The sequence below is a fragment of the Suricata suricatta genome, chromosome 12, assembly GCF_006229205.1.
Source record: "Suricata suricatta isolate VVHF042 chromosome 12, meerkat_22Aug2017_6uvM2_HiC, whole genome shotgun sequence".
In the NCBI taxonomy this organism is placed as follows: Eukaryota; Metazoa; Chordata; class Mammalia; order Carnivora; family Herpestidae; genus Suricata; species Suricata suricatta.
In genome coordinates, this window is record NC_043711.1 from 101,323,189 (window position 1) to 101,347,337 (window position 24,149).

General features: G+C 58.3%; 1 protein-coding gene and 1 long non-coding RNA gene across 4 annotated transcripts; one reads left to right on the forward strand and one right to left on the reverse strand.

Moving 5' to 3' along the window:
• Positions 1-1,992: 1,992 nt before the first annotated feature.
• Positions 1,993-13,871, reverse strand: ZBP1 (Z-DNA binding protein 1). Of its 3 annotated transcripts, none has more exons than XM_029918219.1 (9): positions 13,624-13,870; positions 10,662-10,883; positions 10,100-10,162; positions 9,579-9,752; positions 8,298-8,462; positions 6,589-6,795; positions 5,435-5,668; positions 3,747-3,842; positions 1,993-3,088 (listed from the first exon to the last, which is right to left on the reverse strand). In XM_029918219.1, the coding sequence occupies exons 1-9, from the start codon at positions 13,655-13,657 to the stop codon at positions 2,832-2,834; spliced, it is 1,452 nt and encodes a 483-aa protein (XP_029774079.1). In that variant the 5' UTR covers positions 13,658-13,870; the 3' UTR covers positions 1,993-2,831. The 3 variants fall into 3 exon arrangements, with proteins under 3 accessions (XP_029774079.1, XP_029774080.1, XP_029774081.1); XM_029918221.1 differs by lacking the exon at positions 1,993-3,088 and adding an exon at positions 3,098-3,357 and having other exon boundaries at positions 13,624-13,871; XM_029918220.1 differs by lacking the exon at positions 3,747-3,842 and having other exon boundaries at positions 13,624-13,868.
• An 8,329-nt stretch (positions 13,872-22,200) lies between these two features.
• On the forward strand, positions 22,201-23,495 carry LOC115273437. Its single transcript, XR_003900806.1, has 2 exons — positions 22,201-22,272; positions 23,271-23,495. It is a non-coding gene; the product is annotated as an uncharacterized LOC115273437 (long non-coding RNA).
• Positions 23,496-24,149: the final 654 nt, after the last annotated feature.

Sequence of the window (24,149 nt, forward strand, 5' to 3'; positions counted from 1 at the left end):
CGGGGCGCATCCCGAGACATGCAGGGAAGTTGGGTGAGAAAACAGAACCGCGTTTGCAGCAGGGCGTGGGGGTTGGGAAATCTCGCACTCACGCAGCAAACCGCCCCCACTCCAGCCTGGGGACTGCAAACCCGGTCTGCCCGCCTCCCCGCCAAGGGAGGGTGGGGGTGGGGAGCGCGGACAGCATGGCTGCCGCGGGCTCACAGGAGGTTAATTTCTTTCCTGAAGAGACCAGCATTGACCTTCACCTCCAGCGCCCCCTAACTGCTGGCCGTGCCGTCGCCCACGTGTTTATGACAAATCACTCACCCCCAGAGGGGAAGTCTCGCGGGAGGAAGGCGTTCTGGCTGGGGCTGGCGGTGTGAGTTCGGAGCCGCTTCTGGACCCTCACCCGGGGGGCCTGTTTCCACCACGGACCCGGGGGGCGGCTTCGAGGCGAGCCCTCTGCGGAGGGAAGCCGGCGCTAGGGGCCTGGAGCCGGACCCTCCGCCGGGGGCATGTGGCGAAACGGAGATGGGGGGAGGGGAATGATGGGGGCCCAGGTCAACGTGGTGGCAGAGGGAGCGGGTCCCCCGCGGGCCAGGCGACTCCAGCCCGCGGGACAAGATGCGCCCTGGTGGCGAATCCATCCTCCTGGTCGCTCGGACCGACCAGGCCCTCCCTGGGAGGCAGATGCAACCCTGCTGGCTCGGGTCAAATCCCAACCCGCAGGTGCACGCGGTCAGGCACCCACCTCCGTCCGGCCCATTTTCTCAGCTTCCCGCCAGCGCTCGGCTCGCGGGCGGCTCTGTGGGGTCCTCCGGTTCTGGTCTGGCCCGTGCGCCTGGAACGTCATTCCTGCCCCAGCGGCCTCCCTTGCCCAGCCAGGGGTGGGAGAATGAGCCCCCGGACCCTCCGGACAGCGTGATGGGGGTTCCGCCCGCCCCCACCCTGTGTCAGTCCTGCTCAGCGCCCCTGGCGATGCCCGCCTCTCCCAGAGACCGTGAACCGTGCACCGCGGCCAGGGCCTGGTGTCCCTCGGCCGCCCGTGGGACGCACAGTGACGGGGTCTGTCCGGCAGTCCCTGGAGGCGCAGAGTGAAGGCCCCGGGCTCCTGTGAGTCCAGTGACTCCACAGCGGATGCTGGGGAGAAGCGGCGGACCTCTGAGCCCCTTGCCTGTCCTGCCACATCCCTTTTCTGCAACTTTGGAGCACTGCCCATGCCCTCCAGCCAGGGGGAACCCGCATCCTGGTTCCTGGGACAGATCATGTGACACCAGTCCCGGCATTCCATTGCTCTGACTACCGGCCTCAGCCGGGAGGTGGTCCCGTGACCCACACCGCCAACACCTCCAACTTGGCCTGTGCCGTTGGAAAGACACTGTCTGACGTACTGGATGGACACGTTCCTGAAGCAAGATGTGTGCTTGGGCTTGTACGTATTAAAAGAGCTTTTGTGGGCAGTGGGTCCCAGCTCTCCGTCCTCTACAGCAAAGTGGGTTTTGATAATAGAGAGATGGACGAGTCACGAGGCAATGGCAGGGGTGTGACAGGGAGGGGAGCAGAGAAGACACAGGCTGGAGTGAGAGCTTGGGAAGCCTCCTTGACCAGGTGCCTGAGCAGCGTCGAGCTAGGGAAGGGGGAGGCACAGGTGAGAGGGGCATGCCCCACTGGGAACCTGAAATCTGTCTCGTGCTGTCTTCCACACTAAGGGGACAGACACATGGGCTCATCTAATGGACAAGTGCAAAGATCAACCTGCCTCAGGAACGGCTGGATCCAGGGGCTCAAACATAGGGCTCGTCTCCTCTCAAGGACTTACCGTAAGTGCTATGTCTCGATCCAGGCACTGATCAGCATGTCAAGTTCATGCCAGCTGAGTTGAAAAGGCATAAAAGTTTTGTTTGGTAACATCAAAAAAAGTTTATTTATTTTGAGAGAGAAGAAGAGACAGCAGGTGAGGTAGGTGCAGAGAGACAGAGAGGGAGCGAGTGAACCCCAAGCACCTTCCATGCTGTCAGCACAGAGCCTGAGGTGGGGCTCAAACCCACAGACCCTGAGATCATGACCTGAGCTGAAATCGAGTTGGACATTTAACGGAATTAAACCCCCCTCCCCGGGGTCCCTGGTCAATGACCTCTTGCCGAGGCTCTGTGATGAGTCAGCCCTTCCTCCTCCGTGGCTGATGCTAGCCCCAGGGGCCACGGCTCCTGGGCATTGGACACTCAAGGTCCAGTGGAGGGAACACAGAAGAAAGTGATGTGCGGCATGGCATCCGGAGGGGCGGTGGACATGTGGGGACATGAGCCTGGTCCACACTGGCCCTGCCTGGCTGCCCACTGCCTTCCTCTATCCTGTCTTCCTGCCCTCATCCCTCCACAAGTGTCCTCTGAACCCCCCCATTCCTTTGTTCCAGAAACGCCACTGTGCCCATAACCCTTCCAAGGGGACTAAACCCACCCGCAAGCACCACGTTGGCACATGACAAACATTCTTTGATGATTGGCCAGTGGAGGTCACCTGACCAGGGGTTGGCCAGTGACACCTCCCCCTCCCCCTGCCACTGGGGCCTGGACAGGAGGGATTTGTTTTCTGGAAGTTCAGCTAAGAATTCCTGAGAGATCAAAGTCAGGGGAGGAAGGTTCTAGAGAGGTCAAGTGGGAAAGAGGTCAGGCAGCCCTAACAGGCCTTGAGGAAGTCAGGCGTTGAGTGAGGGGAGAGGGGGTAAGCCATGCTGGAAGGCGGGCTAAGGAGGCAGAAGGGACAGACGTGACCCAACGTCAGGTCCGGCCCAGCCCAAATGCTGACCCTCTCGGCCCCGTGTCAGGAGGCAGGAAGGTGGAAAAGGATATTCACGGGACACAGAAAGCATGGGGTTGGCCTGCTCTTTCTGAGGGAGGCTGGCTGGCTATTCGGGGCTCGGCCTGCCCCTGCGGCCCCGTGTCTGGGGTTCTGCCCGCCCAGCCGCTGTCTTCTGTGATGTGGGGAGCCCCGCTCTCCAGAGTCACAGCTCCGAGTTGGACGATGAGCTTCGAGACGCTGGCGTCGAGGCGGGGAGCCGGGTCTGGGGGGGCCTCACGTGTGGACTCAGCACCTCCCGAGCAGGGTCCTGGGAGGGGAGAAAATGGTGCCACAGGGGCTCTCGGGCCCCCTCGCCTCCAGGGACCAAAGCGATCCGGCTCACTGGCTCTGCCCACCCCTGCCCCTCCCCGGGCTTTACTGTTTGTCTGTCTGTGACACTGCTTGGTGGGCTGTCTCTGCTCCTTCCCGGACTGCTTATCTGACGTGCTCACGGCTGTGAGTCCAGGGAGGGAGCGTTTCGGGGCAGGGGCCGGGGCACAAGTGGCCAATGAGTGAGTGAACTACTCCTTCCTGATACTGGAAAGACAGAGACGTTTTAAGGCGGCTGCAGCATCACTTCTTGGGAAGACTGAGGGGTCCCGAATAGAGGAGGGGTCACCTTCCAGAAGGTTCCAAGGGGGCCCGCGCCACAGGCTCGTGGCCGGGCCCACATTCAGAGGCCCCTGTGCTCACTCAGATGAAAGCCCCCTTGTGCCTTGAAATGCTGACCAGGTTGAATGAGGAGCTCCGCTTTTCCGTGTCACATGGGGCCCCCAGGTCCTGTCACCCACCCAGGCTTCTCAGCTCATGGGGACCCCAAAGAGGGCGCCCACTCCGTGGCTCTGACAGTCCCCGATTAACCATTTCCCCCGAAAAGAAAAACCTGCCAGATATGCCACCTCTCAGGACGGGATCCTGCCTGTCACCTGAGTGAGAAGTTGGATGTTCCTCAGGCCAGCGAGGGGGTGGGTAGGGGTGCGGAGTGAATAAGGCCTTGTCAGTGCCACGGCTCAGCCCTGGGGCTGGGGGAGGGACAAAGTTGGGAGCATTAGCTGTTTTGCAAAATCAGAGGCTGAGTTTCTTTCCATCAAGAGGGTTTGGCTGGTCCCACTGAAGATGGGAGGGAGGGGGTGATCCATGCCCCGGGGTCCCTGTGTCCCTCCGTGGAGGATTCGGGGAAGTGAGGAAGACGGTGGCCCCTCCCTACCAGCTCCCCCTCGATGTTGGAAGCTCAAGGTCACGGCCATCGAGGTGGCAGGGCCCGCTGGGCATCCAGCACAAGTGCCCCCGGGCCGGTGGGTGCTGGCCAGTGCACCAGACGCCAGCCGGTCTAGGGTTTCTGACCCTGACAAGGACAGTATGACTCCTTCGTCCAAATTGCAGAGTCCGGAGCTGCAATCCTCACCTGATCCCTCCTTCACACTGAAGGCAGACACCCTGCCTTACCCTCTCCTGCTCAGAGCCCCTCTGTGGCTCCCCGTGGCCCACGCAAGTCTCCGCGGGGCCCGGAGCTGCGCTCTGCCTCCGCCACCCACGGAGCGTGCACGGGCCACGCTCGCGCTTCTGCTCACCTGCCACCCCTGTTCTCACCCGCTGCCCATGCTTGGTCCCCAGCTGGGCGCCCACCCCCTGCCGCCGCCACCTTGCTCCTGCCCATGCCGTTGAGCTGGAGTCGCCGGGCTCCACAGGGGACAGGGCTGGGGCCGGGCGGCTACCACACCAGTGTCGCCCTTGTGGCCATGGAGCCCGTCCTCTGAGTCAGTGGGGTGCAGGTGACACTTCCCAGCCCCTCTTGAGGCCAAGTGCAGGCTGCTGGACTGAGACCAGGATCGTGGTTGTGCTTGGTCGAAGGGGAATGGCCGGCTCCCTGTAGCCTCTCTGACCACAGACAAGGATGGAGCCCTCGGGGTGGCCCAGCACCGAGGTGGAAGAAGCGGGGTCTGTGCCTCCCGCCAGCCTGCCCGGCCCCCTTGCACCTGTGCTGAGCCCCCAGCAGGCAGGAGCCTCCCCGGTGAGGACCCCTTTGCTACAGCCGGTCCCCTCCTCCCCGAGACAGAGAGTCACTCACTGTGGCGCCCCCACGCCCCCCATGAGGCCTAAAATAACGCCGCTGGTAAAGATACTTGACGCTGCCCGCAGGCACGTGCAGGGCCAGGCCCAGTGCCGAGGCTCTGCCTGCAGACCTCACCCAGGGCTCGCCACAGCCAGACGCCACGGGCAGTTCTCATCCTCGGGTCACAGGTGGGAAACGGGCTCCGAGCTAAGTGCTGGGCTAGGTCACTTGGCTAAAAAGATTTGACTCCACACCCTGATTCCAGAGCAGCCCTCTGCTATGACCCTCTACTGCCGTCTGGACTCCGGGAAATGGGAGACTTGAGAATGATCATGGATGAATGAGTGGATGGACGGATGGATGGATGGATGGGTGGATGGATGGACGGACGGACGGATGGATGGATGGACGGATGGATGGATGGATGGGACGGACAGATGGGTGGATGGATGGATGGAGGGGTGGGTGGGTGTATAGGTAGATGATGGATGGACGGATGGATGGGTGGATGGATGAGAGAGAAAGAGAGAGAACACAGGGCCCACCTGGTCCCAGGCTCACCTGCATCCTTGCCCAGCTTCTCAGGGCCCCCTCTGCTGTCCTCAGGCTCTGCAACTCCTCCGGGACCAGCTGTCCCTGAGATGACAGTCATTCTGTTGCCGTTGCCAATGGCAGTGTCTTCAAGGAAGCATGAACTGATGTGGACCCTCTGGGTCCCATCCCGCTGGCAGTCAGGTCCTGGTTCAGTCACTGAGATTTTGAACGGAGCTCCTGAGCCAACAGTGGTGGCAGAGACTGTGGGTCAGCCAGAGACAGAGGTGTCAGGAGGGCTGCACGAGCAGCTGGGGGCTGGCCCCCGAGCCCTGACCCCCAGCCTGGCTTTCAAGTCCTCCCTGAACATCCCCCTGGTGGGCCAGACCTGGCTCGGTCCACGGCCGAGACCCTGCCTCCCTCCGTGCCTCTGCACACAGCCTGGACTGCTGGCGTTCCCTGCCACCCAGGTGCCACCTGTGCCCTTCCCCGGGACTCGCCCACCGCCCCTCCTGCTCCCGTCTGGGGCTGCCTTCCCTCACAGCTCTGGAATGCCGCCTCCACCTTTGGTTGAACCTTCCTGCGATCCTAGCCTGGCCCCAGCACACCCCCCACCCTCCTTTCCCATCCGAACTCTGCACACGAGTTGCTCACAGGCTCCCCTCCTCCTGCGCCCCATCCTCCTCTGTGCCCTCAGCTCACCACCGACTGCTGCTGCTGGACCCCACGGAGCTCCCAACCTCATCGGCCTGCCCACTTCTAGAAACTCTCTTCCCCTGGTGTTCTCCGACCCCCCTGCTGCCTTGTATCCCTGGCCTGTCGCTGGGCTTCCAGGGCTGGGGAGGATTGGCTTGGGCCCTCTGGTCACCGTCGACAGTGCGTAGCAGGGCACCTGGTACTTAGATGGGTCCTGTCCACCCTCCTTAGATGCCACTCCAGGCTGGCCATCTCCCCTGACCCTGCCTCAGCAGGTCTGGCCTCTGCTGCCCCGTGCCTGTTGTACAGATGAGGAACCTGAGGTTTCCCGAGGTGGGGGGATGGGCCCCTGAGTGCGGGCTCTAGAAGCCCCACTCGCTCTGCTCTGAGGGACAGCCTCCAGGTGGAAGGAGTTTCCCATCATGCCTCTCTCCCCACAAAGACCGGCTCACGTTCTACGCGGCGAGGAGCTGAATGGGGCGGGTTACCTGGGGGGCTGCCGGAGGGGCTGCAGGCGCCAGGGCCCTGGGCGGGGGCACCGTGAAGGCTCATGTCGTTGCCGTGTCCCAGCAGCACCCGTCTGAGCACAGACTTCTCCAAGCGGATGTCCTGGGGTCCCCAGGCGGGAGCCGGGGACCTCTGTGTTGAGGGACCATCTGGTGCCCTTGCAGGGGGGTGGAGGGGGCCCACGGAGCCTAGCAGGGGACACAGCGACATGACCTCTGTCTCCACCCCCGCCCAATAGATACACAAAGTCCAGGCCGGACAGAGCAGTCAGGCCTCGGAATTCTTTGTGGTCACTGTCGGACTGGGAATGAGCGTTTCAGGCTATTGACGGAGAGCAGGTGGACCCGGGAGAACCGTTAGTGACGGGGTCCCGGGGTCTTATGACCGGCGCCTGGCATCACTGGGGCATCGAGAGCCCAGGCAGTGAGCACAGCCTCTGCCCCCAGTGCCCTCTATCCTCTGAGCCCATCAGGGGCAGTGTCCTCAGTGCCGACCTATCTTTAACGCCCCCTCAACACTGAGCATTCAGAGCCCTGACATTGTTTTATTTTCTTAGTATTTATTTTTAGGGTAAACTGCCTGGTTTTTAACTTCAGGTAGTGCTACCAAAGTTCACTTTAAATAAATGTGGGTGGGGCGCCTGGGTGGCTCAGTCGGTAGAGCATCCGACTTCGGTTCATGTCATCACCTCACGACTTGTGAGTTCAAGCCCCACATCAGGCTCTCTGCTGTCAGCACAGAGCCCACTTTGGATCCTCTGTGTGTGCGCCCCCCCACTTTCTCTTTCTCTCAAAAATTAATAAACATTTCTAAAAAGATTTAAAATAGGGACGCCTGGCTGGCTGTTTGTTGAGCGTCCAGCTTTGGCTCAGGTCATGCTCTCATGGTTCGTGGGTTCAAGCCCCTGCGTCGGGCTCTGTGCTGACCGCTCAGAGCCTGGAGCTGCTTCGGATCCTGTGTCTCCCTCTCTCTCTGCCCCTCCCCTGCTCACACTGTCTCTCCCGCTCTCGAAAATAAGTAAAACGTTTAAAAAATTAAGAAGATTTAAAATAAAATAGTAAAATATCAAATAATAAAATAAAATAAATTTGGGTAGAATAAATAGGTAAAGCATTCAACAACATTCAGTAAATAAACCGACATGGGCAGGGCCAAAATTGGAAGGCCTAAGGTTGGGGAAACATTGATCCAGATTCTAAAACAAAGTTCCTCGTTTCACAGCTGGGGAGATCCAGGCCCCGAGTGGGCAGGGGTCTCTGGGGGTCAAAGGGAGCATTTCGACTTTGGGGCTGATGCTGTGCCTTGTCTTCCAGGGGGGCTGAGAGGGGTCCTGCCCTGCCCTCCCCAGGGCCCGGCATGGAGTAAGCACTCTTTTGCGGGATTATATTTTATCAGGACACCACCAGCCAGAGGCGGCCCAGTTTCTAAGATGTTAAAATGTGGGGGAAAGCGTGTCTCAGGACAGACAAAAGGAGAGAGACCCAAATTATTTCTCATGGGAAAAGGTCAGGTCCCGCTGAAACCGAGGCAGAAGGTTGTCGGGATGAAAGGAAAGCAGGAGGAGTTGGATCCTGGTGCACAGGAGACCCTCCTTCTCGGGAAGGCCCTGAAGGGTGCCCTTTCTCCTCAGAGGCTGAAGGTCTCCCTCTCGGCCCCACCCACACGGAGCAGGTGCCCTGGGAGGACTCACCCTTCTCCCCAGAGGCGGCGTGCCTCACTAGGGTGTTCCCATGGCCGATCTGGATGTCTTCAGAGTTCTCAATGGAAATGAAGTTATTTGGTCCATTCTGACAGATCACGTTGACTGGATTTTGCTGGTAAATGATCGCAGGGGACTCATTCCTTCCTCCACAATCTGCAAAATAATATTCCGCCCAGTCTTCTGCGCCTCTCCAAGGGCTACAAACACTGGACGGCCGGACCAAGATCTCCCGTGGAGTCTGTTAAAACACAGGGTCCCCACTGGCCCCGCTGGGGGCGCCGAGTCCGTAGGTCCAAGGTGGGAGCCAGGAGCCGTGGGATTCAACAAGCCCTGTGCGGTCTCAGTCGACCTTGCTTGGATGTCCCCACAGCGGGTCACCCAACGGTGTGTCTCCTGGGAGCCTCAGTGCTCACCTCATCATCTGCAGCCGCACCCTGGCCCCTGAGCTCCAGGACCCCTCTTTCTTTAGCCAAGGCTGCAAGGTGGCCGTCCCTGGGCTGTTTCTGGCCACCAGATGGCTTTCTTTGGCCCCCCTGGCACTTTCAAGAATTTGGACTTTTCACCAGTGTGAAGCTGCGGCCTCCATGTCAGGGACACTGAGAGGCCCCTTCAGGGGACCAGTCGGGCACCTGCCCGGGGCTCCGTCGATTCCACACACGGGGCCACGTTCCCCCTTCGTGGCCCCTCAGCTCTTGCATCGTTGTGGGTCCTTCCCTCCGTAAAGAATACTCAAGATCACAGTTTATGACTGCGTTGGGCTTGGAGACAAATAAAATCTAAGCTGGGGTCGTGAGGGGCCGTTTGTCAGTATTAGAGCATTCATCTCTTCCTCCGCTGCTCGGGGAGACGCGAACATTCTCCTGGACCCCCGGTGCCAGGCCCCGTGCTGCACCTGATGCCGCCCTGTGGGCGTCTGAAACTTCTCTCGAAACCCCAAGTTGGGCAAAGCGCTGACAGAAAACTGCCAGCAGAGTCCTGCGGAGCCCCACGTCCCAGGAGGAGGCCACCCCCCTTGCCGGCCCCTTGCTTTCTGAGCTGCTGCCTTGGGCCACTCCTCCAGGAAGCCCTCCTTGGATACTCCCACCAGCACACCTGCCCTCCAGGTAACCCCCGCCTTCTAGTGACTGGTCAGCCAGACACCTGCTGTGAGGGTCTGACAAGGAGGGCAGAGCTGGCCCAGGGTGCCCAGGCAATGACCAGGCGTGGGATGTTGGGGTTTCTGTCCACAACCCTGCCCCTTCTACCCATGGGCAGCAGGTAAGGACCTACCTGGTTGATAAATCGACCACACACTCGATTTCTCATCAAGATTCAGAAGGTGTTTCTTTCTCATATCGTACAAGTCTGGGTTCACTTCCTTCGCTGTCTTCATTCCCAGGGCCTGGGCGATGATCAGGGCCTTACAAGGCCCAGAGCCTTCCAGAAACTTGTAGATGGCTCTCTCTGCAAGGCAGGGCGATGGGGGTTAAGGAGGACCCCGGGGTTTGAATCTGCTCCACTGCTTGTGAGCTGTGCAAACCTGCAGGAGCCCCAGACCCCCTGTGCCTAGTTTCCCCATCTGGAAAACTCAGTTCGCAGGAACAGCGCAGAGGCTGTTCCGAGGGTCAGGGAGTACAGCGTCGACCACTGATCAGAGAGACGGCATCTCTGCCATTCAGCGTCCGGTCTTCCCCTGCATGCTTTGCAGGGGCCTCCCGGCGGGCAAGGCGTGAGTGACATCTCGAGGGGCCAAGGAGAGCTCGGGGTCAGAGGCGGCGGGCCCCAGGGCCCGGGGGCTGGGGGATGCTTACGCTGTTCACTGAGCTGAGGGCCAGGTCCGTCCGGAATTGCAGCTGCGTCAGGCTGGGGCTTCGCTGCCGAGAAAGGGGGATGGGTCAGGGGACGGAGGAGCAGGAGAGGGGACGGGGACCCCACGGAACAAAGCGGGTGCCAGCCCGAGGGAGATCCGGAGCTAAACGAGCCTGCCTTGGCCGGCCGGGGGCGGAGATGCTGACCCCCCCAGTCCAGCCGCCTCTGAGCATGGTGACCCCCGTGAGCATCTGACAAAAGTCAGCGCTGCTGAAGGGGACCCCGCGTGAGGCGAAGTCTGCTCCACGATCATTGCCATGGCTGCTGTCGTCCATGTGGTCGTTACCCAGACTCTGCTGGGCACCTGCTGTGTGCGGGCATGAGGGGGGCCCTTCCCCCCCCCCCGCCCCGGCCACACCGGACCTGCTGTTATGTCCACTGGCCAGAAAAGGACACCCAGGCACCTTCAAGGGGCAGGACCTGGATTTGAACCCGGGCCCGGACCTGGCCCGTCCACTCAGCCCCTGCCAGGACTGCGGGTGCTGGGCACCAGGGGCGGCTTACCCGGGCTGTGCTGGGCCGGCTCTTTGGGCACCACTTCTCCAGCCCCTCCCCCGCCCAGGCGCCAGGTCGCGAGGCCTGCCAGGGAGACTTTCGACTCCTTCTCCATCCGGTAGAGGACTTGGTTGAGATTCTTCTTGGGCACCTGGCACTCCTTTGCCAGCTGGCTGGTCTTCACGGGGGAGCCAGCGGCCCTCAGTGACCGCAGGATCCTCTGCTCAAGGTCTGGGAGAAGGAAGAGAGGGGCGGAGAGAGACTGGGGTCTCCCCTGGGTCAAGGCGGGGCTGGGAGCTGGTGGGGGGCACGGCAGGTCCCCGGTGTGAGAGGCCCAGGGCCCAGGGAGGGGCAGAGGCCCGAGCAGACATTCACTAACAACGCCTCTGTTCGGTGAGGGACAGATGGGCTGGTCAGAAATGACCTTGGCCAGGGGCACCCGAGTGGCTCAGTCAGTTAAGTGTCTGACTTGGGCTCAGGTCACGATCTCACGGTTTGTGGGTTCAAGCCCCGCACCGGGCTTCTGCTGACAGCTCGGAGGCTGGAGCCTGCTTCGGGGTCTGTGTCTCCCTCTCTCTGTGTGTCTCCCTCTCTCTGCCTCTCCCCTGCTCATGCTCTCTCTCTCAAAATTTAAAGAAAAAAAAAAAGAAATGACCTTGGCCCGACAGCCTGGTGACGAGAGGAGCCCCTCTGCCTGGCGTGAGCACTGGTGGGGCCGGGGGCGCCCTCAGCCCTCAGACACCTTGAGAGCACAGGGCAGCGGAAGGTGGCAGGGTGGGGTGGACTGAGGGCAGGGGTGCAGGAAGCAGCGGGGAGGGAGGCGGAGTCCCCGTCCCCGGCATCCTCTGTCCCTCCTGGGGGAGGAGGGCTCCCCATCTACCCAGCGGTGAAGGTGTTCACTGAAGTCAGGAAGCCTCAGACATTCAGAGACGGACCTTCCTCCCTGAAGCTCAGTTCCAGAGAGGCCTGGAAACACCGTCGCCTGCTCTCTCGAGCCCTTTCTTCTCCTGCTCTGTGCCTCCACCCCCCACTCCTCACCGCCCTCTCCCAGAGGACAGCAATTCCACACACCCCCCACCCCCGCCGTGAGCAAGACCCTTCACTCGCCAGCCCTTCCAGCTTACTCACCCCAGGGCCTTTGCACACAGTGTCCCTTCTGCCAGAAACACTTTCCCGCCTCTCCATGCCCCCCCAATATCAACTCGGCCTCCAAGTCTTGCTCAAATGCCATCTCTGGTGGGGAGCTGCCCCGGATGCCCGTGTGGGTGGGGTGCTGTGTATGGGGGGTGGGTCCTGTGCAGAACGGCTCCAGGGACCCCCTGCTGTGACTGCCCATCCACGGTAGCGTCTCTGGCACCCAGCACAGTGCTGGGCACATAGTAGGTTCTCAGGAAACAGCATTTGAATAAACGAGTGACCGAGTGGATCCACCCACCACAGGGACAGGTGTCTGCCCAGATGACCCAGGGCAGGGCATGGCAGATCATCCTGGGTCCCTGGGTCCCCTCCTGCAGAACCCCAGGGGCTCTGAATGGCCCCTGTCCCTTTCAGACAAGCTCCCCCCAACCCAGGCCGGCAGCTCTGGGGAGGGGAGTGCAGGGCACCCGCAGCGCCCAGCCAGCTGGAGGGAGCCCTGTGGGGGCGCAGCCCTGTCTCTTGCCAGGAAATGATTGCCCAACAAAACCCCAAGAGAAACACAAAGCAGGGCCCTCCTTGGGACGACCTGGGGCCCCTTTGCAGGGCAGCAGTGCGAAAACCTCTGCCTTCTGGGCTTTTCCCAGGTTCCTTGGTGGCAGCACCCGTCGGGGGAGGGGTGAAGAATTTGCCAGCATGGCTGGGCTGTGAGGCTCGCACTGTGACCAAGACAGGCCCGTCCTTGGTGCCCGCAGGTGGAGGGCAGCCAGGACACTGGCGGGCACCCACCCCTTCACCCTCTAGCAGGTCCAGCAAGCCCGGCTCTGCCTTGTCCTGGAAAGAGTTCTGATTCTTGAAGAGCATGCTGGGTAAGCCTCTTCCCCTCCCGCCTCCTCCACCCCCCTGCCTCCAAAGGAGCCCTGGGGCTGGAGATCAAAGGGAAGGCCAAGCCCGATGGGCTGGCTGGCCTCCTGGGCTGGGTCTTCAGGCCGGAGAGTCTGTAAATGGGAAGTTGCAAAACGGATGAGGTGTAAGTAACAAGTTGGTAAGGAAAGAAACACCTGGAAGGGAAAAAAAAAAAAAACCTGGGAGGGAGAAGTTAAGCTCAGCTGCCTAGGGATGAGTCCTGCATGTCCCCCGCAGGAAGTAACACCAGAAACCTGGAAACCCGCAGGGCCCTGGGCCGCACGGTGCTGGCACCCCTCCCCCATGCACTGCTTTTCCTCTTTCTGGCTCCTGGAGGGCTGGGTCCCTGGGTTTGAGCCCCGGGCTCTGCGATCCAGGGGCTATGTGACCTCTCTGTGCCTCACTTTTCCCATCTGTGAAGCGGGATAAGACCAGGTACGTGAGGATAAATGAGCTAATGATAATGAAACAAAGCCCAGCACCCACAGCCCTTGCTCGGGACGCGGTCGGCTGGCACATTCTTCCAGGAGTGAAGTGTTAGCGGAGGAACAAGGGGGCGCAGATGTGCACGACGCCTCTTCTCAGAACAACTCAGCATTTCTCAGTGCGAGCGCAGACACGTGAGCAGAGCCCCGTGTCACTGTGACGCCCAGACTCTGGTCTCCCGGCCGGGCCTCAGTGATCTCCGGTATCAGATGGACACTTCACTGTGCCCGGCCCTGAGGGCTCTGGAAATGCAAGCGGAGGGTACTGCCCGGGGCCAAGCGGGCCTCCCCGACCACACCCTGGGCTGCCTCTTCTCTCCTCACCCCTGCGCTTGGGGGTATATGGTCAGCTACCCTGGCTGTAAGCTGGCCAAGGAAAGGAGCCAGAAGGAGGAGTGCAAACCCCACTGGGACCCCCCCACTAGTCCTTAGACGGAAGGCAGTACCTGTTTCGGCAGGGTCCTCGGAGGCCTGGGCCATGCTGGCCGCCCCCGCTGGACCCCCGAGCCGTCGGGGCTGCGTGGAAGGCTCCTGCACCGGGGCTGGGGAGGGCCGGTCCCGGCAAGCGGTCCTTCTGTGGCTGACCTTGGAGCGTCTGCGGCTGTGCAGGGCCCGGCGTCAGCTGGCTGGTGTTTGCTGTTCACACCCCAGAAACAAACCTCGTCACCCTGATGAGCTTTCTGGTGAAAAAGAAAACGAAACTCTTGTGTGCGGCTTTAGAAAGAAACAAAATTGAAAGCGGAATCGATGAGCAAAGCCTCTGGCTACATGCTGGAAGGAAGGAGCTGGGCTTGGTGAGACGGGAGCGTTCTCCATAAACACGGGGCTTTCCTGACCTTCCCGGCGCCACCGCTGCCCGCCCAGAGGTACCCACACGTTGGCCGAGGCTCCTGGGTGCCCTGGAGCAAGTTGTGTGTGTATCAAAACGACAGCTCTTTTTAATGAGCACCTACTGTAAGCTTTCCATTCTCGTTCGCCCCTCTGACTCACCTCCAGGGGCGGGGCTCTAGTCCTGACTGCTTTTCTCGAGGGGATGAGGAGGCTTAGATCAGTGGGGTCACTTGTCCAAGGCTGGTTCTAACCCAGCCCCACGATTTCCTGGCTGTGTCACTCCGGGCAAGCCATTTAACCTATTCGTGCTTCAGTTTCCTCATCTGTAAAATGGGGCTAATGAAAAAGTAGCTACATCAGGAGGTCCTAGTGAGGACTGAAGGGGATAATCCAGTTGAATGGTTTGGCCAGATTTCTCCCGTTCCATCTCCGGTCATGAGCCCGGCTGGGCACCCACAGCCCCGGAAAAGGGACCCATCACTTTCATTTATTTCAAAGGGGCCACTGACTCCCCCTTAGTTCCGTAGGAAGGGAAACCGGGGCCTGCAGTGGCCAGGCGGCCGGGAGGGTCAAGAACTCAGCCCTGGACGTCTCTGGGCTCTGGGGTCTGGGCTCTGTGCCCCAGCTGCAGAGGCCTGGCCAGGGTGTGGCCCTGCCCTGGGGGGACTTTGCCCTAGCAATTGTGCGAAGGGAGGGGCTGGCTTGCTGGGAGCAGTGTTTGCAGAGCCAGTGGAGGTGGGGGGGGCATCCAGTTCACCCACATCCTTGCGCTGGGGGCGGGGCGAGCGTCCCAGGGCAGGACATGCTGCCTATGCCTGGTGGGACACTCAGCACCGACAGGAAATTACAACGGGGCTTTGTTCCTCTTTGGGGTAAAACCAAAAACGTGTTTTTCCCTAGGAATTGACAATACCGACTTTAAATGCGGGGAACAGGGGTGTTGAGAGCGACTGTGGAGGCGCCCTGCAGGGGGACCTTCTGGGGGAGCCCCCCAATGGGAGGGGGAGCCGTGCAGCAACGGGCCACCAGGTGGCGCTCGCTCACCAACCTGGACCCGGGCCGCTCATGGTCTTAAGGTCGTAGGGGGACCTCCCACCCATCCCCATCCCCCAGGGAAACCCAGACTCCATCTGGCCCCACTCCGGGCTTCTCCCCATCCTCCCCGGCCTCTCTTACTCAGGCTGTTTGGCTCCTTCCCTGCGTGCTGCTGACCCCTTCGTGTGGAGGCCTGAGGCCTCGGACTTGGCCTTGAGCCGGTGCCTATGGCTTGCAGGTCAGGCTGAGAGGTCAGATTCACTTCTGGAAGCACGAGCTGTGTTTCAGTGGTGGAGGCTGGCACCCCCTTGGCCTGTGTCCGTCCGGACAGTGTTTGGATGGCCCCTTTCTGTCCCTTCATGCCCCTGTCTCCCTATGTGCCCTCCCTCCCCGCCCCTTCCAGAAGCTTGCGCACTGGCTCTGGACCTGCGCCCGGAATCGGACTCGGTATTTGCCGGAAGCCAGCGCTCCTGGGGCAGTGGAGGGGGACGGGGCTCCACCTGGTCTAGGATTCTGCCTTGCCTTCCTCTCCAGGGCCGGCCCAGCTACATACCTGTCCTTCCCTAGCTCTGTGTCACTGCCTCTCTGGGCCTCCGTTTCTTTAATTAAAATCAGAGATAATAAAAAAGAAAAAGCACGTCTATCTGACACTTAATCAGTGCCGACGAGAGCAGCAAAAATTGGAAAATACGTTATGATACATCTTCAGCATGGAACATTAGGCACCACAAACAAACTAACAAAAAACAAAACCCCAAAACATTCCCTAGCATTCTGTCATGTCTGGAATTTCTGAGTGCCACACCACATGGAGTGAGTCTCACTTTTAAAGATTTGGATTGTCTTGGACTGCATTTCTCAGTGTAAGCTATTTGCAAGGCAATTTTGACTCTAAGGATTGTATTTGAACCAGATATCAGTGGCTTACACAATGCAGATGCTTCTTTCTCCCACGACAGTAGGGTAGGCGGTCCAGGTTTGGTGTAGCACATCGTGGTGTTGAGTCTCTGGCCTTGCTGTCTTGTTGCTCTGCCCTCTGTGGCCTCCATTCCCAGGTTGGCCTCATGTTCTAGAATGGCTGCTCAAGCTCCAGCCATCACATCTGCATTCCTTCCAGCAGGAAGCAGGAAAAAGAAGAAAGATACGTATCTTAAGTTGCACACACATTAAACTGACATCCCATTAGTACCATGGCTCAGCAAGGAAGGCAGGGAAAGATGGTACCTTCTGGGTCACAATGTGCTGAGCTAAAATTGGGGGGGTTATTATTTCAAAATAGGAGCCAATAGGTATTGGAGGAGACCAAGCTGTCTTTGCCATTTCGAGGCTCTGTTGCTCCTCCAAGGAAGGAGCTTGGATACCCGCTCTGTGCCTGTAGATGTGGCCACTCACAAGAGCCTCTCTTCTGAGCGGGCTCGAGGCTGAGTTCAAAGGCAGCTTCCACATTTTCAGAGCCTCCTGTGCGGAAGGCAAACCAAGAAGAAGGGACAGGTGTCTCCCGACCCTTAGTGGGAGGGGCCTCAGAGGCCCAGGAGTCCCAAGACGGGGCCACTGGGTGCTGGAGCCCAGATCTCTTTTTGCCTTGGAAATCACATTCCTTTTTCATGGTTTGTGTTTTTCTGGAAACTATTAGAACTCTCCACCCAAACCAGAGGATAATGACGTGTTACTGATCTCCAGCCTTTAAATCTCGCTCGCTCTCTCTCTCTTTTTAAGAGAGAGATATTTTTACTGCACATTGTGTTGGCCAAACCCAGTCTTTTTTCGCCAGGCAGCTTGGATGTCACCTTCACATGTTCTCTGTGAATGCACCGTGGGGGAGGGAGTGGGAAGGTCTGAAGGCAGCAGACGTGGGTAATGATGCATCTTCGGTCGGGGCAAAGACGGGAGACCCGAGGTGGCCAGGGTCTGCAGGCGTTGCACACGGTTCCGAGAGCTGGAACAGAGGGCGAGACACACAGCGCAGGGAAAGCCACTCTCTCGAAGGCCAGGGGTTCGCCGGGGCAGCCCCCGTAGGGATCTGCCTGGCTCTGCGCGCTGCCCTTCAAGGCAGAGCTCAGTGGGTTCCCATTTATCATCTGTGTCCCTGGAGTTGGACAGACCTGGGGTCTGGGCTCTGGCACCCCTGCCTTCTAGATGAGGGCCCAGAGTGAGTCACTACTCTTTTCGAGCCTCAGTTTCCTCCGTTGGAAAAGGGGATCAAAGCAGCAACTACTTTTCCAAGGTCATTGCAGAAGTTCAATTACTTCATTCACACATCTAGGATCTACTGGAGCCCTGAGCACATAGTACCTGCTCAGTAAACAGCACATAGTATATGCTCAGTAAACAGCACACAGTATGTGCTCAGTAAATAGAAGCTGTTCATAACATCATTCTCTGATTCCCAGCTGTCCTTCTTGGCCATGACAAAGGTGTCCCTGTTTCATCCGGTCTTTCACCAAATAATGCTTTATGCTTTTTTTATCCCCAGCCCCGAGGTGGGGCTCCTGGTGGGGGAGGAAGAAGGTTTCTCCTCGCTGGTTCCTGAGATATGCGTCTCACTCCAGCCATCGAAGAGGCCACACTGCCCCATTCAGGACTGACAGCGGCTCAGGCCAAGTCCAGGGTGTCCGCTCTCCCCAGCTGTGCTGGGCAGTAAGTGAGCTGGCGGGGGGGGGTGGGGGGTCAGGCAGTGGCCGGGGCACCAATGGCTGTGTTAGAAACTTGAGGTTTTCACTGGGAGCAAAGGAAAGGACCACTGGGAGACTTTCATCCCAGGTGAGTTGGGGGAAAGGTGGCCGTGGTGCTTGAGGAAGGCGTGGGAGGGGCGGGCGAGGGGACGGAGGTGGGGGCAGTGCCAGGCTGTCCTCCCTTCCTCCTGCCACCAGCTCCCCGCAGAGACCCCTACCCGACACCCCAACCAAGGTCCTGAAATGAACTCACATCTGACGTTCGTTTTTGTAATCCAAGGAGGTTTTGATGGTGTAACTACCAAAATTCTTTGCCTCCAAGAAATTCATTAATTACAATTGGTCACAATTTCTTCACTGGGTGTCCAGTGTTCTTGGGATTTCTGGTAAAATGAGAAGATTTCACCTATAAATTCGTTTCAAATATAATGGAGTGCAATAGCATTTTTATGATGATTAGAGGAGGCAATTGATGAACTGGACAGGACGCTAGGTTTCCTAGATGTTTAATTAAACCCTTACAGATTCGGATTTTGCAGTGTGTAGCCCTCCCCTCCCCTCCCCTTCTCCCACCCCATATTTTGGAGCTCAAACATTTTCAAAGGCTCCTGAAACTTCCATAGGCCTGAGGTGCGGAGACTTCTATGCCCAGAAGGTACGATGGGGGAAATGCAGAGACGCATCTCCTACCGGGCAGGATTCCTGCCCTTCTGGGGGCTTGCGGTCCTGGTTGTGTGTGTGTGGCGGTGTGCTGCGGGACAGGGGAAGCTTCGAGAATAGAACAGTTCTCGGTGTTAATGTGTAACTTCTTTCTATTTAAAAAACGTTTTAATGTTTGTTTGTTTCTTTTTTTCTTTTTTAGAGACAGAAACAGAGCAGGAGCAGGGAGGGGTAAAGAGAGAGGAGACACAGAATCCAAAGCAGGCTCCAGGCTCTGAGCTGTCAGCACAGAGCCCAACGTGGGGCTCGAACCCACAAACCGTGAGATCATGACCTGAGCCGAAGTTGGACGCTTATCTGACTGAGCACCCCTCCCCCTGATGCCCTTCTTTCTTTTGTAAAAATTGGATTTCCTGCTCTAAAATTTGACCCAAAGATGTTTCTCAGAAGCCTGAGGGACTGAGTAACAACTACTGCTGACCTTTGAAAAGGGTTTAACTGTGCAGCTCCACCGATACCCAGATTTCTTTTAGGCAAATGCAATCCAGTACCGTGAACCCATTTTCTCCTTCTTATGATTTTCTTCAGAACATTCTCTTTCTCAACTTACTTTGTTCCAAGGATGCAGTGTGAAACACACATAACGTACAAAACATGTGTTAACTGACTGTTCGTGGTCTCAGTAATGCCGGTCACTAGTTAGGGTTTCTTTTTTTTTTAAGTTAATTTATTTATTTTTAGAGAGAAAGTGCGGACGGAGGAGCAACAGAGAGAGAGAGGGAGAGAGAGAATCCCAAGCAGGCTCTGCACTGTCAGTGCAAAGTCTGATATGGGGCTTGAACCCACCAACTGTGAGATCATGACCTGAGCCAAAATCAAGAGTTGGACGCAGACTGAGCCACCCAGTGCCCTGGTCACTAGTTGTGTTTTCAGGGAGTCAAAGCCATACATGAATTTTTTAAATGTCTGTTTTTGAGAGAAAGAGAGAGAGAAGGTGGGGGAGGGGCAGAGAAAGAGGAAGACAAAATCAGAAGCAGGCTCCGGGCTCTGAGCTGTCAGCACAGAGCCCAATGCGGGGCTCGAACTCACGGAACTGTGAGATCCTGACCCGAGCTGAAGTCCACTACTTAAGCGACTGAACCATCCAGGTGCCCCATACATAGATTTCTGATTTCACAGGGTGTTTGGTGCCCCCAACCCCTGTGTCATTCAAGGTTCAACTGTATGTATTTGGAGCCTACTATGGACCCTATTTGCATGATTTCACTGACCGCCTTGCAGTCCTGTAAGGGAGGCGAGCGGAATATCAAATCTGCATTTTACAGACAAGGCTGCAAGATCACTAGGTAAGCTGGTCAAGGTCATGGAGCTGGTGAGCGGAAACCATGGAGTCCCGGCCCACACTGTCGGGCTCTGGAATCGAAGCCCTTGGCTGTCACGTCCACTGCTGCGGGCAGGTGTGTGCTCACAGTGGGGGACATCCGAGCATGACTCCTCCAGCCTATCAGAAAAAAGGAAGGAACTCTTGATGGTTTCATAGGCTTTCTTTCACCGAGCAGGCCTGTCTTCATCTGTTCGGCGGCCATAACCAAACACTGCAGGCTGCAGGGTTTCAACGACACTGTTCTGGGGGCTGGGAAGGCCAAGGTCGAGGCGCTGGTGGACTCAACATCCGGTGAGCCCTGCTTGCTAGTTCCTAGAGGGCCACCTTCTGGCTGTGCCCTCACGCGCTGAGGGAGGGGCCCAGGGACCTGTGACCAGGCTAAGGGCACTAATGCAGTCATGGGGCTCCACGCCCCTGGCCTCATGTAACCCTAGTCCCCTCCCAAAGGCCCCGCCTCCTAATACCCTCCTGTTGGGCGCACGGGGTTGCAGTGTGTGGATTTAGGGGCACAAACATTCGGCAGTCTGGGGCTCACACGAGCAGAGCACTGGGCTCAGCGCTCAGAGGCACAGAAACCTGACAAATTCGAAGACCGTCTAACACTTAAGATTATTTTTCTCATCAACAATTTTGACACTGATTCCATGTCGAAATGATATATCGGGTTCATAAAACAAAAGCCTCGGCGGCTGCGTGTCCATAGCCCTAAACACGCGCGTGCTCGTGTGCGCACACACACGCTCGTGCACGCACACACACGAGCCCCCTCCGTGCCTTCTGCTCAGCGACCCCTTTTCCTCCATTTGCTGACCCCCACTTCACAGTTGGTGTCTGAGGCTGCGCGCCCCGGAAGCACACCCTGGGGCAGAGACTGGAGGGCAAGCAGTTTATTTTGGGGGGAGATACAGGCAAACGCGGGGGAGGGCGGTGGGGAGGCGGGCAGGGCAAGGGTAGAGCCTAATCAGCGCTGAGCTATCCAGCAGGTGGCGTCCATGGGTGCCTGGCGCTCAGGGTCTCAAGACCGCTGGGGACACTGGGAGCATGCGGAGGAGTATCATCTCATGGTGACCCCTCACCCCCCGCCTGAGGGCCAAGGAACTGGGGTGGCGCCTGCGGCCAGCGCACCAGCCCCTTCCCCCCCCCCCCGCTCCCCCCCCCGCACCTCTGCTCTGCGGCGGGAAGGGCTGAGATGCTCTCGGAAACCAGACAAAGCCTCAGGCCCCAGAACACCAGGGCCTTCGGCTGAACGTGGAGCCCATGTGGACAGACATGGAAAGGGCCGGGGTGCGCGCGTGTGGCACCGACGACACTGACCGCGGTTCGCTGCCCAAGTTACTCCTCTTGGGAACGGAAGCCCAAAGGAGTTAATTAACTAACTGGAAAGGGACAGGGGAAGATTTGAATCCAGATCCAATAACTACAGAAGCCCTACGCTTCGCCTCCCCTCCTCTGCGTCTGCCCGTGGCTGTTAAGAGCAGGCAGGAGTTTAAATGATGTCTGTGAATTTTAAAAATTCATCTTTAAACTTGCTCACTCAATTAAGTTAGATGCTTTTAAAGACAAATTTAATTATTTTGAGTTCAATAAAAGCCTTTTAATAAGATGAACATCATGATTTCAGGCCTCCACTTTCAGGGTTATCAGGCATGGCAAGGTGGGGACACAAAGGGAGGGAGGGAAGAGGGGGCGAGCGCATGGGGGGAGGGGCAACGCGAGCCAGCACGCAGGCGCGCACGCGGTGGGTGGGGGGGGGAAGAAGGGGGCGGATATTTATTTTAAAAATGGATTCGCACATTTAAATCCATCACTTGTTCCAAATTATTTGCGAAGCTTATAATGTTTTGTTTTATTTTTAGCAGCAGTTCTTTTACTTCGGTACAACTGTACAAAGTGTTAAAGAAAACGCGATGCCGATTTGGCACAGGCCTCCTGTGTGTTCTGTCTCTCCTGTTGGCGCGCCCAGCCTTCCGCGCCGCGAGCGTTCCGTCTATGCCCGCGACTGAGACAGGAAGCCAGACACACATGCTGAAATAATTTCAACAAATATCAACTCAAAACCAACTTGGAGCAGTCGAAAGAGGCAGGGCTGCCTGGGGTTGCCTCGCCCGGCCCGGTGCAGAGTTGACCGCACCGCTGCACGCCGCTCATCCAAAGCCTTGACCTTCAGCGTCCGTGCATTCGCCAGTCCAGTGTAATGGCAGCTGCTGGTTTTCGGCTGCCTGGCACCCAACCCCCTTCTTGGGCAAATCAGCCCAATTTGCCTTCGGACAGGTCTCTCCCTCCCTCCTCCGCGCAGGTGGAGTGCAGGGAGCTGGCCCCACCTCCGGGACATGTGACCGAAACCTGGCCAATCAGAGCCCATTTTCCCTGTGGGTGCACTGATTGGCTCAGGTTGGGGCACATGATCTCAGCCAGGCCAATAGGATTCAGTTCTGGGACTTCGACTGGAGGCCGGGCAAAGGAATGGCTTCCCACTTGATTCAGAGCAGTGAGAAAAGGAGCCTGGAGAGAAGGTGGGTACCAGCGGGGGAAATCCACTTAAAAGGGAAATCTGTAAGCGGAAGAGCCGTTTCATGGTGGAGACAGACATCTTAACGTCACCGTGGGCCCATCTGGATCTGGTGGCATCTAATCTCGCCCAGCTCTACCTGCTGCTTTTCGGTTACAAGAGTCAATTATTCCCTCTTCTGCTAAAGCCGGCCTGAGTTGGGTTTGGCTCACTTTTTAGAGAATTAACTGATTCCAAGACCTCGCTCTGCTGGGCTGCTAAGTCTTTTCCTGGCCTTTGCCCACGCAGGCACCTGGTTCACTCTCTCGTCTCCTTATCTCCTCGCCCCCCCCCCCCCCCCCCCCCCCCCCCCCCCCCCCCCCCCCCCCCCCCCCCCCCCCCCCCCCCCCCCCCCCCCCCCCCCCCCCCCCCCCCCCCCCCCCCCCCCCCCCCCGCAACATCTCCGGGCTTGAAATCCAGCCTCCCCTCACCTGGACAGCCCACTCCCCTGCCCTCGCCGGTTGGTGCTGTGGTGCCAGTCTGACTCTAGAACCAGAAGGTGAGTTCCTCAAGGTCAGAGGTTGGCACCCCCGAGCGGTGCCCAGCATTCGGCTGTGCCAAAAAATCGTTATCAGATGATTGAGAGGTGAGGCCTCCCCAAAGAAGCTGCCAACTGCTGTCAAGAACTTGGCACAGTCCTTGGCACCTGGTGGGCGCTCGGCAAATATTAGGCATTCTGATGTCCGCCTTTATTCAGGGCGGATTCAGCCCTATCCGCTTGAGCTGAAGGCATCGGTGGGCGAGGGTCTCCTTTTCCTTCAGAGCCCAGGACGTCCTTGTCAACCACCCCACGGGCTCTGCCATCAACCCTTCGGGCAGAGAAGGTGACTGAGGGCCGGCAAGGAGAGTGACCGCTAATGAGGACCCAGGCTCCGGAGCTGGGCTGGGGCGCACGCAACACTGTGGGGGCCGGTACCGACGAGCAAGGAGCAAGGAGCTGCTTTTTTTTTTTTTTAAATCTAGGATTTCCGCCACCGGAGAAAGGAAACAAGAGATGTATACCTCAAACTCTGCCCTGATTGTAGGGCTCTGTATTCCAGAAGCTTACAGAACACCTGGGCTGAGGCCAACCAATGGTCATCCCTGGGGAGTCATCAGTTTGGGCTGATTTTGTAAAACCCTGGACCATCTGGTCAAGGTTAAAGGTGGTTCTATTTAGAGAAAATAAACACGAGTTTGTGTAGCGGGCCCTGTGGGTGGTTCACTCAAGACTCCCTGTGATCCCGTTTAGGGTCCCGTCTCCCATTCCCCGGCTCCCACGTGCATCAGGACCCGGGAGCCCCCTCTGAGCGGCGCCCCGGGGCTTGTGAAACTCCTCGCTACCTGACTCTGACGCACGAAAGGCCAGGAGCATCTGAGAGTCTGCGTTTCATCTGGAAGCAACTTACACCCCAGAGGTCCCCGACAGGTCCCTTAGGGATCAGGCTGGGACGGATTTTGCCTGAAACTGTCTGTATCTTGCTTTGTTTCTTCCCCTTCTCTGTCTTCTTCCCAGTTCCTTTAACGGTCTTCCCGGGGAGCACAGCCCTGATAACTCCCTTCATACAAATCCATGCCTCAGCGTTTTCTTCTGGAAAGGACCCACCTAAGGCAGTTTCTTTCTTGCAGACCTTAATCAGAGCTTTTGGCATGCTACAGAGAATCATTTTTCCAAGAGGGAGGAAAAGTAACGTCTTGCAAACTCTCTTAGCCCCAATTAACAAAAGGGTTGGGTTCATTTTAACCCCTTTTATTAGAATCACCACCCTGAGCTAGTGTTTTCCCCGGGCTCCCCAGGCTCTTGTCCATCCCATTAGATGGGCCCTGGGACTGCTGCTGAGGGCGGGGAAGGGCAGGGGTAGG

Coding starts and splice junctions, on each gene's coding strand:
- ZBP1 (XM_029918219.1), bottom strand. CDS start 13,657: ATGGCCCAGGCCTCCGAGGACCCTGCCGAAACAG. Junction 10,163..10,661: donor GCCGGCCCAGCACAGCCCGG/GTAAGCCGCCCC, acceptor CTTTCTCGGCAG/CGAAGCCCCAGCCTGACGCA. Junction 9,753..10,099: donor CCCTCAGCTCAGTGAACAGC/GTAAGCATCCCC, acceptor CCTGCCTTGCAG/AGAGAGCCATCTACAAGTTT.